Source organism: Microcaecilia unicolor, chromosome 8 (assembly GCF_901765095.1).
Source record: "Microcaecilia unicolor chromosome 8, aMicUni1.1, whole genome shotgun sequence".
Lineage (NCBI taxonomy): Eukaryota > Metazoa > Chordata > Amphibia > Gymnophiona > Siphonopidae > Microcaecilia > Microcaecilia unicolor.
In genome coordinates, this window is record NC_044038.1 from 240,584,529 (window position 1) to 240,598,316 (window position 13,788).

The window sequence follows — 13,788 nt, forward strand, 5'->3', positions numbered from 1 at the left end:
CTCTGGCACAGACGGTATAAGTCTGCCCAGCACTATCCCTGCCTCCCAACCACCAGTCCCGCTTCCCACCACCGGCTCTGGCACAGACCGTATAAGTCTGCCCAGCACTATCCCCGCCTCCCAACCACCAGCCCTGCCTCCCGATCTTGACTAAGCTCCTGAAGGTCCATTCCTTCTGTACAGGATTCCTTTATGCTTATCCCACGCATGTTTAAATTCCGTTACCGTTTTCATTTCCACCACCTCCCGCGGGAGGGCATTCCAAGCATCCACCACCCTCTCCGTGAAAAAATACTTCCTGACATCTTTCCTGAGTCTGCCCCCCTTCAATCTCATTTCATGTCCTCTCGTTCTACCGCCTTCCCATCTCCGGAAAAGGTTCGTTTGCGGATTAATACCTTTCAAATATTTGAACGTCTATATCATATCACCCCTGTTTCTCCTTTCCTCCAGAGTATACATGTTTAGTTCAGCAAGTCTCTCGTCATATGTCTTGTAACGCAAATCCCATACCATTCTCGTAGCTTTTCTTTGCACCATATCTTGGTAAGGATGTAAAAAGAATTGAAGCGGTGCAAAGAAAAGCTACGAGAATGGTATGGGATTTGCGTTACAAATGTAACAAATAAATAAGTAAATAATGCATGCTCTAGTTGGAGATTTCTCTAGAAGACCACAACATGTCACACTGTAGCAATTTCAATGTGGAGGAACAAGTGCTCAGACAGCAGGGACAATGCATGTAGGACTGAGATCATGAGCGGAAGAAGTTCCTGAAACAGCAGTGGATTCTACAGGTCATTACTCAAGTGCACTAGCAGAGCTGTGAGGGTTTCAGGACGGAAACATTAAGGAGCATTAAAAATGTGGGCTTAGATGCACTAGAGCTGTGTGAGTTCAGTACTGAAATAGCGAAGAGCTTTACAGGTTAAGAATAGGGTGTGGGTTCAGAACATGAACAGCAAGACCACCGGGCTGGACAAAGAACAACGGTGTCTCACGAATAATCCCAGGAGCAAAAGAGGAGTGGGAACAGAACCAGGCTCTTCAATAAACAGACCGGAGACGGTCAAAATTCAAAGTACAATTTATTAATTGAGGACTCTACAAGGTACCCTGTTTCGGCACTGCAAGTTCCTTCTTCAGGAGTCTTATTGCTTTGTCTCAAAGAGCTATTCGATAAAGCCTACCGGATAGCGTCACTTGAGAGTAAACGTTCTGGTCTTGAATTAATAAATTGTACTTTGAATTTTGACCATCTCCGGTCTGTTTATTGAAGGCTCCGTTCCCACTCCTCTTTTGCTTCAGTACATGAACAACAGCTGTGCAGAGGTCAAAGACTGGCCCAATCCCAAAATCCATTGACAAAACACTGAGTGGAAAGTCTGCATCACACCAAGATCTATGTTATTCTTTCAACTTCCTCTAAAATCCTCCAGATCAAAAACACAAACTTCTGGGGAATCTGATTATGACCTACCAGTAGATCCACTTCAATGAGAAGTTTGGTGAGTTCATGGTGACCAGCTGTCCCACAGAGTTCCCAAAAGGATGCCACAATTCCCACAGCAATCGTCCCCTTACATTTCAGTCTGATCACATCATGGACCTCCAGGCTGCAGATGGACATGAAGAGCTTCTCCCTTGCCACGACCTCATACCTTCTCTGCAGACTGCTGATCCCGTAGAGAAATCCTGCCTCCCGCCTGCTGACTGCTTTTATGTTGGTCCTCTTCACTGGCACATCCAGCCTGGATTTCAGATCCACAATTCGGGCCCTCCTTTGCTTAGTATCCAGAAAGAACCCAAGGCTACCCAGGGAAATTTTTTGTTTGCCTGCAGTAAATTCCCGCATCACAATAAAAATTGCTTTACCCTTTGATGCCATTGTACACGTAACCTGCAAAAACAAAATGAGAAGTTACTCTTTGTATTCTTATGTTGAAATATCTTTCATAAGGTTTCATCCAAAAGAAACAATCAAACAAAGCAATATCACTAATGAAGAGGAGCTCAAAACAATAAGAAGACAATATATACCCTGAAAACACTAGTATAGCAGACCAACAGCCCCCCCCCCCACGACCCCAACCACTCCCGCCCTGTCCTCCCAACAGCTCCTGAGCAAAAGGCTTCAACATCCCCTTGTGACCACTATGTAAAGAACAGAAGTAAACACAGAGTCATAAGTACATAAGTATTGCCATACTGGGACAGACCAAAGGTCCATCAATCCCAGCATCCTGTTTCCAACAGTAGCCAATCCAGGTCACAAGTACCTGGCAGAAACCTAAATAGTAGCAACATTCCACGTAGAACCCCAAAGAGTAACAAGATTCCATGCAGAATTTCAAAGTGTAGCAACATTCCATGTAGAACCCCAAAGAGTAGCAAGATTCCATTCAGAATCCCAAGTACATAAGTATTGCCATACTGGGACAGACCAAAGGTCCATCAAGCCCAGCATCCTGTTTCCAACAGTGGCCAATCCAGGACACAAAGACCTGGCAAGATCCCAAACCAGATGTCCCACATTAACAATAGCTCACATTTTCAAGGTGTTCACAAGTGCTGAGCGAACTCTCATAGGGAGGACCTGTAAAAACAGAGTCCACAACCTTGTTCCTACAACCCTGAGGGTCCACTGAAAAGTCTTTCCTTACGGTTGACTGTGCCACTGAGCAAGAGTAGGCAGAGTAGATTGGATCCATTGTAATAACAGACAATGTTTGGCAATTATAGAAGCCTTATCTAAGAAGAAACCTGAAACCCAGAATATCCGAAACATCATCCAATAAGCAGTGTTTTGGGGTTGCATCCCACCGTCTACCATTCAGGGTTCCCAAAAAAGACCAGACATCTGTCCAAAAGTGCTGAATTGCTGGACAGGTCCAGATACAGTGTTGGTAAGTTGCATTAAGTGCTCCACATTTATCACAGGTCTCATCTGACTGGAGAACCATCTTATGGACCCTGGAAGGATGGATGTACATATGCAGAAGAATACTCTATTTGCATTTTTAACCACAGAGGCACTTTATCTGGAGGAATCTGCTCCTCTAAATTCAAGGTGTTTGGTTACTCAGTCCAAGGAATGGAAGCAAAGGCCAGGACTACCACCTAACCCATGCCAATCCTGAGAGGCTGAGCTAGTCCTGGCTTTGCTGCCACCAAGTGGAGGAGTGGCCTAGTGGTTAGGGTGGTGGACTTTGGTCCTGGGGAACTGAGGAACTGAGTTTGATTCCCACTTCAGGCACAGGCAGCTCCTTGTGACTCTGGGCAAGTCACTTAACCCTCCATTGCCCCATGTAAGCCGCATTGAGCCTGCCATGAGTGGGAAAGTGCAGGGTACAAATGTAACAAAAATAAAATAGATACTATTGGAGATTCTACATGGAATGTTGCTACTATTGGAGATTCTACATGGAATGGAATGTTGCAATTCCACTAGCAACATTCCATGTAGAAGGCTGCGCAGGCTTCTGTTTCTGTGAGTCTGATGTCCTGTGCAGGATGCCGGACTCACAGAAGCAGAAGCCTGTGCGGCCACATTGGTGATCTGCAAGGGCCGACTTCTACATGGAATGTTGCTAGTGGAATAGCAACATTCCATGTAGAATCTCAAATAGTAGCAACAGTGGAGGAGTGGCCTAGTGGTTAGGGTGGTGGACTTTGGTCCTGGGGAACTGAGTTTGATTCCCACTTCAGGCACAGGCAGCTCCTTGTGACTCTGGGCAAGTTACTTAACCCTCCATTGCCCCATGTAAGCTGCATTCAGCCTGCCATGAGTGGGAAAGTGCAGGGTACAAATGTAACAACAAATATATCAACTTGCATTATCCAATTTATCCAGGAAAAGCAAGAGGGCAAGTCCAGTGATGTGACGGGGCAAAATCAGCTCAACCCTGGTGTTGCCCCATCATGTCATTGAACCTGACAGCTTGCTGATCAACATTCAGCCAGCTCTATCTGGACCCTGGCACTAAATACCCGAATCTTTGGCACTGCCTGCAAGTTTTTTGTGTACCGCCAATATTCAGAGTGGTACCCACATAGCTTACTGTAGTTAGGACTGTGTTTTATGTGGTCCAACACGCCCGGTTAGCTATGTGGGCATCAGAACTGAATATTGCCAGCTCTGGACCCCTCCGGGTAATAAGCAGATGCACCATGGTGGTCAGACTGGATACTGAGCAACACTGTCTGGTTACGTTCTGGTGAATATCGGCTTCTGAACTTTGAACATCGACCCCTTGATTTTTTTTTTTTATATGAAGACTTTATTGAACAATTGCGCTATACATGCTGTCCAAAATACATAACTTCAATGCACTGATACATGTTTAGCCAGGCAACAAAAAACATAGCAAAATGTTATCTATATTATATCTACCATTGGTAATCCTCAATTGACTTCAACAATTTTAAGTTGTTTTTTTTTCCCTCACGACCCAACAATACGCGTTCCCACCCTGCCGACCCCTTGATTTTGTTATGAAAATTGCACCGAATTCTGTGCCGGCCCCTGGGACTGAAAGTGACATGTCAGGAATTCTACTTACTCATCCTTGAAATCCCTATTGCTTGACACCTCCTTCACATGGAATGTGTTTACACCAGGGACGATCACTGACGAGGACAGGTACTGTTAGATAATGTAGGACCTCACCCTTAGCCCAATATTAATTGCATGACTCACTCAGAAGACGAATGCAGAAGTGTGACACTGCCCAGAGCTAAGTTTCCCATTTAAAATTCTGACTTTCAGGAGGAGATTCACTAAAGTTTGATGATCCCCCCAGTTAAGCAGGAGAACAAAATAATCCAGACATTTCTGCTATTCACAAACAGTGAAACCTCTTCAACTCACTCTCTTCAGGAGGGTCCTACTCTCCTTTTCTTCTGGCAAACATGGTTTCGTTTTTCTACCAAGAATTTTTTTTACCTCGACTCTCTCGCAATGGGACAGAAAAGCAACTTTGCAAACAGTGCCAGCGTAAAGATATTATGCACCAGAGAAGAATCTTCCACTTTATGCTCCTCCTTAATTATGTTACCAGCCTCTAATCCTCCTTCCTCTGCCCTCCTCCCCCAGGAATATTGATAATTAAACTCAACAGTCAAGATTACTGAACTGTCAACCTTACCAGGATGATCTTGTGAAAAATACAGAATTTAACCTCATAGTTATAAACATTCAGCTTGCACTATATTGAGTGGAGGAGTGGCCTAGTGGTTAGCGCACTGGTCTTGCAATCCAGAGGTGGCCAGTTCAAATCCCACTGCTGCTCCTTGTGATCTTGGGCAAGTCACTTAACCCTCCATTGCCTCAGGTACAAACTTAGATTGTGAGCCCTCCTGGGACAGAGAAATATCCAGAGTACCTGAATGGAACTCACCTTGAGCTACTATTGAAAAAGGTGTGAGCAAAAATCCAAATATATAAATAAACATTTGAGAACTGCCCACCTTTCCTGCTGGTAAATGCAGCTATTTTTTAATTATTATTATTTTTGTGGTTGTGCTGTCAGAAGTGTATTGATTTGAATTAATTGCAGCTGTCTTTGCCACCCCCAGAAGCTGCAGCCCTATATGAGTGCTTAGGCTGCCTAATGATTACATTGGCCCCGTTTCTATACAATCCACTCTGTAGCCATTTTGAGTAACTTAGTAACATAGTAGATGATGGCAGAGAAAGACCTGTACGGTCTATCCAGTCTGCCCAACAAGATAAACTCATATGTGCTACTTTATGTGTATACCTGACCTTGATTTGTATCTGCCATTTTCAGGGCACAGATCATAGAAGTCTGCCCAAAACTAGCCCCGCCTCCCAACTACAAGCCCCGCCTCCCACCACCAGCTCTGCCACCCAATTTCCACTAAGCTTCTGAGGATCCATTCCTTCCGAATAGGATTCCTTTATGTTTATCCCACGCATGTATGAACTCCGTTACCGTTTTCATCTCCATCACCGCTCGCGGGAGGGCATTCCAAGCATCCACCACTCTCTCCGTGAAAAAATACTTCCTGACATTTTTCTTGAGTCTGCCCTCCTTCAATCTCATTTCATGTCCTCTAGTTCTACCGTCTTCCCGTCCCCGGAAAAGGTTCGTTTGCGGATTAATACCTTTCAAATATTTGAACGTCTGTATCATATCACCCCTGTTTCTCCTTTCCTCCAGGGTATACATGTTCAGGTCAGCAAGTCTCTCCTCATACATCTTGTAACGCAAATCCCATACCATTTTTGTAGCTTTGCACCACTTCAATTCTTTTTACATCCTTAGCAAGATACGGCATCCAAAACTGAACACAATACTCCAGGTAGGACCTCACCAACGACTTATACAGGGGCATCAACACCTCCTTTCTTCTGCGACCCTCACTGCTATTTTTGGGCCAGAGCACTGATGGGTACTGCTCCAGAGGCTCTTAGAGAAGAAGAATTTTGGTACTTACCTACCTTTGGTGTGCATCATCCATAAAAGCTGGGCTAGATCAGGATTTTGTTCGATACCAGTGCTCAATTTCAAGGAATCTCACTCAACAATGTTCTGCTTTCTAGGTCTAATGTGATCAATGGCTTATTAGATGTCTTGATTTGCTTCAGAGAGGAACCCATTGCCATAACTGCTGATATCCAGCAAATATTCTACTGTTTTGTCGTACATCCAGACTACAGAAATGATTTGAGATTCCTCTGGTACCTTGACGACATCAACCAGGAGATTGTGGAACACAGAATGAGAGTTCACGTCTTTGGTAACAGTCCATCACCTGCAGTAGCAACCTATGGGCTTAGAAGGACAGCCTAAAAAGGAGAAAGAGAGTAGTATAGCATGAACGCCAGATGCTTCATTGAAAGAGACTTTTATGTTGATGATGGTGTGAAGTCCTTACCTAACTTAGGAGAAGCTATTGACTTGTTAAAGAGAACACAAGCAATGCTGGCAAAGGCTAATTGGAGACTTCATAAAATTGCCTCCTACAGTCCAGAAGTAATGAGAACATTTCCTGCAGAGGATCATGCCAAAGATTTAAAGGATTTAGATCTAAGAGTAGACACCCTTCCACTTCTGAGAAGCCTTGGATTACATTGGGATCTTCAAATCTAAGCTAGAAGCCCACCTTTTTGATGCTGATTTTAACTCCTAACTCTTATTCACTTGTTCAGAACTCTTATTTTATCATCCTCACTTTAATATTCCCTTATCTCTTGTTTGTCCTGTTTGTCTGTCCTAATTAGATTGTAAGCTCTGTCGAGCAGGGACTGTCTCTTCATGTTCAAGTGTACAGCACTGCGTAAGTCTAGTAGCGCTATAGAAATGGTAAGTAGTAGTAGTAGTAATCTAAAAAGAGACATTTTTACTTTTCAAGTCTCCACCAAAGAGAAACCATATACACGCAGAGGTGTCTTGTCTACAGTCAAGTCGTTACGATCCACTGGGATTTGTGGCTCCAGTCACTATTCAAGGAGGATCCCTACTTAGGGAGCTTTCCCAAAGTGCTGAGTGGGATGTCCCTCTGCCACCAGATTTGCGACAAAAATGGGAGAAATGGAAAGATTCTCTAAAGACTCATGAACAACTGCACATCCCACACACTTACACCCCTGCAGCACCCAGTACTGCCTGTCACAAAGAGACCTGCATCTTCTCAGACACATCTGAAAAAGTCATAGCTTCAGTGGCCTACTTCAAAGCTACAGATGCAGACGGGCTATCTCATATGGGATTCATCTTTGGCAAAGCCAAGTTTAGCACCACAACCCAATCACACCATTCCACGCTTAGAATTGTGTGGAACAGTGCTGGCAGCAGAGATGATATTCAAATAGACACAGTCAATTTTTACACCGACAGTAAAGTTGTCCTGATCTACACCTGCAACCAAACCAGGAGATTTTATGTATATGTCGGCAACGGAGTTGAGCATATACAGAAGTCAACACAACCAGAACAATGACATTATGTGCCAGCTAACCAAATTCAGCAGGCTATGCCACCAGAGCTGTGCCAGCGTCTCATCTAATGGAAACCATGAGGTTATCAGCACAAGAGTTTCTTCTTAAGCCTGACCACATGGAGAACTCCTATGAGCTTATAGGCCCTAACTATTCTTGCCACCAACATTGTGTCTTCAGTTTATCAACCAGATGATAAAAGATCAGACACCTATCAGCAAAGTGCCATCAGAAATGCAGAACTGCAGATTATCAATGACAACTTGGCACCACCTGGGAAATTTGACACCAAAATCCCGTGGAAGACAGCAAACCTCTTCAGCAGAGCCATCACTGAGCCAGTGATCCATATACACCACAGACACTACCAAGATTTTACCAGTATAAAAGTGTAAACAGCATTACTCTCAGTGTGTTGTTGAATTACTCCCAGCTTCTCTTTTGCTTGAGAGAGAGAGAGAGAGAGAGAGAGAGAGAGAGAGAGAGAGAGAGAGAGAGAGAGAGAGAGAGAGAGGGATGGTGGAGAACACTCCCAGTTTGGAAGGCAAAAACTCTTGTCTGTAAGTTATATTTCCTTGTTTGATTACTGCATTAAAGAAAATGTTGGTTCAAGAGTTCTGTAATGTTCTTTACTCTGGTTTAAACTGCATTCCAGTCACTTCAGTGACACGGCAGAACACACACACACACAAACAAACAAACACAAATGTTACATCATTTTAGATATTTTTGGTATGATTGTGCTCTTGGATGAATGCAATAGGTTTTTCTTAAATTTTTTAATGGAGTTCTTTTCTTATACTGAGTTTTAAGTATTTAGGTTTTGTAAATCATGCATACCTCCTACCCACCCCCATCCTCTCACCCTGTCAGACTGTCATAGTAATGCTTGAATGTTTTCACTTATATACACTGTCAACTAGCACATTTGCTTATTTCCGATCTGACGAAGAAGGGCAACCTTCGAAAGCTAATCAAGAAATGTATTAAGTTATGTCCAATAAAAAAGGTATCATCTTATTTTCTTTTCCATGTTTTATTTTGTTTGATTTCTATTGATAACCTTAAGAGTGGACTAACACGGCTACCACACTCCTCTACGTAAATCACCTTGAATTTCTTTGACCTGGTGGTATATCAAAGGCCAATTTTAAAAATTGTTTAAAAGGCCAGGAGATCCTCCTGGCTGTTTAAATTACCTATCAGGGGCTAACCGGGGATATTCAGCACCACTTAACAGGACAGCGCCGTAAAAGTGTCCAGTTAGCACCCAACCCGAAACTGGCTATTTTTATGAGTGTTCCGGGGGTGGAGTCAGCACTTAACCGGCCAAAGTAACCGCATAGAAGTCAGCCTTGTCTTTAGCTGGTTATAGCAGTTAACCCACTGTGTTATCACAGATCTTGTATATCCAGAAATTCAGTGTTTGAGCCTGGACATGGCTCAACATTGAATTTCCTGGGATAACGCCGGTGGCAGTCAGCAAAATGCTGATCACTGATGAACCCCAAATTTGTAATAAACCCTAAACCTAAACACACACACACCTCTTCCCATCACAGAACAGGTGCCCTGGGCATATAATAAATAGACAGCAGCATCCTTCAAGAAAAGATGTTGGAACAAGGGGGTGCAGAGGGTGCTACACCCCCTAAAGATAATGGTTTCCATTACCCATAGCTCAAAAATGATTTTCTGCAATCTCCCCACTGCAAAAATGGTTCCAACTCCCCTGTTCCCCAAACGTTTAGTTGCTAGAGAAGGTTAGAAGTGACTCACTGGTCTTGCTGTGTTCTCCACTGCTTCTGCTGGAGGCCTGGGAAGGATGTGAAGATTTAACTGCCATCCTCTAATTATACACTCTGTAAGCTCCACCCCCTCTGGTTCCCAGTGATGGAAATTAAAATGCCAATCCAGTCCGATCTTATATAACAAGCAACTCTCAATAGTGCTATTCACTGCACCTAGTGGTGACTCTTAATTCGTTTTTGCCAGGTACAAAGTATTCCTCAGAGTTGATCAAAAATGGAACATCTGTATTCAGCAAGATGAAATTCCTTGGTGCCATAGTTAAAGCACTGTGCAGTTCTGGAATCTGTACCTTTAAGCCTGGCTAGTTATCCTAGGAGACCCCTGACATGCAAACGGAATAGTGATACCTCTAGAGGATGCAAAACCTAGTCACTAAATGTAGATGTTCTTGTACAAAGTAAAGCAAGAAGACTTTGTGTAGAGATCAGATCCATCCATTTGCCTATAATCTTGTGTCAGGAGGTAAACCAGCAAACGTTTTAATTTTTATTATGGTTTTTTTTTAACTTGCAGATTTATTTTATTGTTTTGAAACTTGTAGATTTGCCTTTTTCATGTTCTGCTACAGGGAAGCAGCTTTTAACTCCTAACCCTTATTCACTTGTTCAGAACCTTTATTTTATCATCCTCACTTTAATATTCCCTTATCTCTTGTTTGTCCTGCTTGTCTGTCCTAATTAGATTGTAAGCTCTGTCGAGCAGGGACTGTCTCTTCATGTTCAAGTGTACAGTGCTGCGTACGTCTAGTAGCGCTTTAGAAATGATAAGTAGTAGTATGTGAACTTGCAGTTACCACACTATTCACTAATAATGTTAATGAATCACTTTATTTGTTTTCCTAAAAGACATTATGCAAATTTTATCAAAAGACAATGGACTAGATTCTATAAATGGCGCTGAAAAAATAGCGTTATTCTATAAACCACGCTTACAGTTATGTACAGTTTATAGAATACCTCTTAGTGCCAGGAACCATGATGACATGTAAACAGATGAAAACCTCGTGTAAATCCCCACGCATAAATTAGGCTCAGGTCCCACTAATTCTATAACAACATGCATAAATTTTCAGCCATGCCCCCTTTTCGTATCTGTGCTCTAGAATTTATGCGCACCTCATTATAGAATACGCCTAAAAAGATGCGCGTGCAAATTCTAATTGTCGCCAATTAGAGCTGATTGCTTGTTATTGCCCGATTATCAGCACTGATTGGCTTGTTATTCAATTAAGTTGCGCACGCCAACTGGACGCGTGTCCAATTTGCAGGCACAACTCAAAGCGCCATATATAGAGCCTGGGGGAATGTGTATGCTTTTGCTCATGTGTTTTCTACTGCTATTAATGGAACACTTTGATGATTTCTTAGGGGTCCTTTTACAGAGCGGCAGTAAGCCCAACGTGGGCTTACCACTCGCTCTTTCAGGACTATTGCTGGCCCAACGCGGCTGCTGGTGGTAGTCCTGCCCTGAGTGTGCACCATTTCTGGGAGCCTGTGGGGCGGCACTTTACAAAACCAGAACACTGTACCAGTGATTTCATAGTAAGAATCCTGAAAGGTAACTTTAAAACAATACAGGAACGTAAGACCTTTGAAGTCAGAATGATTAAATATTGTGACACCCACCAGACAAGACTTAACAAAGATCTGGGTTTTCTAGCCCATTATAAACCATAGAATTGTACTGCTTTGACACCCTCCTATCTCCATGCATATCTCCCTCTTTCTGTCTCTCACCCATCCACCCCCATCCTGTTAGACTGTCACTGAAATGCTTTGATGTTTCCCTTATATAAACTGTCATCTACCAACATTTGCTTATTTCCGATCTGACGAAGAAGGGCAACCTTCGAAAGCTAATCAAGAAATGTATTATCTCCAATAAAAAAGGTATCATCTTATTTTCTTTTCCATGTTTTATTTTGTTTTGTTTCTATTGATTACCTTTAAAAGTGGGAGAAAAAAAGAAAACACCTGGAAATGACTTGCGTGGTGATAACATGGCAGTAATTGGACATCGCTCTACGCTGCCCGGTTACTGCCAGGTTAGCGCTGGAGCTCTTATTGTCACCTCAATAGGTGGAGGTTAAGGGCTCCCCATCACATGGCCATGCTGTAAGAGTTCTCTTACTACATGGCCATGTGTGCCTGGGGTCTTTTTATCCGCTGTGGTAAAAAGGGCCCTGGCATGCAGGAAAAACAGCCCCCCCCACCAGCACAGGGTCCTTTTTCCCGCAGCTTGGTAAAAGGACCCTTTATTGACTTATTTATGATTTGGATTGCTTATAAACCAGTATCGCATCAGGTCTATCTGCCAGGGCCGCTGAGAGACTAGGCCGGGCCCGGGGCAAGGCCGCCCTGCCTCCGCCCCCTCCCCCCCTCCGCTGCCGCCCCCCCCCATCGCTGCAGTCCCCGGTCTCACCTGCCTGCCTCCACGGCTCCAGGCCCCCCGCATTCAAAGCGGCAGTCGCAGATCGCCTCTTTTCTGGCCTTCCCTCCCTGTGTCCCACCCTTGTCTGATGTAACTTCCGGTTTCTGCGAGGGAAGGTCCAAAGGGAGGCGATCTGTGACTGCGGCTTTGAATGCAGGGGGCCCGGAGCCGAGGAGGCAGGCAGGTGAGACCGGGGACTGCAGCTCCGGCGGCCTGACCCCAGCACCAGGCCCCCCCTTGTCCCCCCTGCCCCCCCTCTCGGCGGCCCTGCTATCTGCAGGTCTATTTGCAAAAAAGGCAGCTGTCCGGGCCATGTCTAATAGGAGACACTTAGTTAAAAACTGACCCAGAGTACAATATGTCCAAGGGAATTATACCTAGTACACAGACTTTGGTGCAGAATTTCCCACACTTTTTTTTTTTATTTGTAGCATTTGTATCCCACATTTTCCCACCTATTTGCAGGCTCAATGTGGCTTACATTTGCCGTTATGGCGATTGCCATTTCCGGACTTTAGATATGCACATGATTTTGCAATCAAGTGCGTACATACATGGTAGAAGAATGCATTGTGTGCTTCCGTACTTGTTAACACGTGGTTTTACAATCAAGTGCGTATATATGTGGTAGAAGAATACATTGTGGTCTTGTGTAGGTGTCGGCTTTATGTAGTTGCAGGGGCTGACAAACAAAGATAAAAGCTGAAAGACAGTGAACTGCACAGGTTTAAAAAGCAGGTGGAAAGTAACTCTGTGGCTTATTGTAACACAAGATTTTAGTCTTGGTTTCCACTGGGAGTGGGGAATGACACCTCCTGGGATGTGGACCTTTCACAACATCTGTGCATGTGTGCTTGTGAGAGATGAATAAGCAATCACAGGCTGAGATGTTCTGTCTCAAAAGTATACATTGTTCATTTGGAATGACACATCGTTACATTGTTGCAGTGTGTTAATGGTTCTAAGAATGTGCAAATCCTGTTCTCTTTAGTACAAGTGCTTCCCAAGCTTTCTAGGTTCACAGTGGCCTTAGAGTTGAGGAATTTTGTTCACAGCACCCTTAGGCCACATTTTGGGAATCTGTCTCAGGTCTTCTTCTCCCCCCTGCCCCCTGCAGCGGTGTGGAGTCAGCTGGCAGGGATGCCCAAGTCCCAGCGCATACTCAGGCAGGATGGAGTTCAGGGTTCGGGGAGTAGACCGCTTCAACTGGCAAGGCTTGGGCGTCCTCGCCAGCCATTCCATGGAGGTCTTAATATAAGCTGCAGCTCTCCTGTGAATTTGCTGCCATGCATAGTTTGGGGACCACTGATTTAGTATATTAATGTTGCAAAATTTTGATTTATTTAGTTCAAATATCCCTGCAGTGTACATTAAAAACTGGCACCTTATCTCCAATTTTATTTATATTAGGAAAGGAACCCTTTCCCAAAAATTAATTCAGGATAAAGAAGTGCAAGCAGTGGTGTGCTGGTAAATGTTTAACATCAGGCTCTCTCCCCGGTCCCCCTCTGCGCCCCCCCCCGTCCCCCTCTGCGCCCCCCCCCCCCAAATTGCAGAGCTCGCTATAGCTGAGGAGAGAG

General features: G+C 44.1%; 1 protein-coding gene across 1 annotated transcript in view; it reads right to left on the reverse strand.

The window, feature by feature from the left end:
- Positions 1 to 9,788, reverse strand: part of LOC115476720 (ubiquitin carboxyl-terminal hydrolase CYLD-like) — a 59,714-nt gene extending 49,926 nt beyond the window's left edge. The window contains exons 1-2 of the mRNA XM_030213270.1: positions 9,746 to 9,788; positions 1,481 to 1,900 (exon numbers count right to left, since the gene is read on the reverse strand). Of these exons, the coding sequence (XP_030069130.1) occupies positions 1,481 to 1,888 (408 nt within the window). The 5' untranslated portion in view covers positions 1,889 to 1,900; positions 9,746 to 9,788. The remainder of the gene's footprint in view (positions 1 to 1,480; positions 1,901 to 9,745) is intronic.
- Positions 9,789 to 13,788: the final 4,000 nt, after the last annotated feature.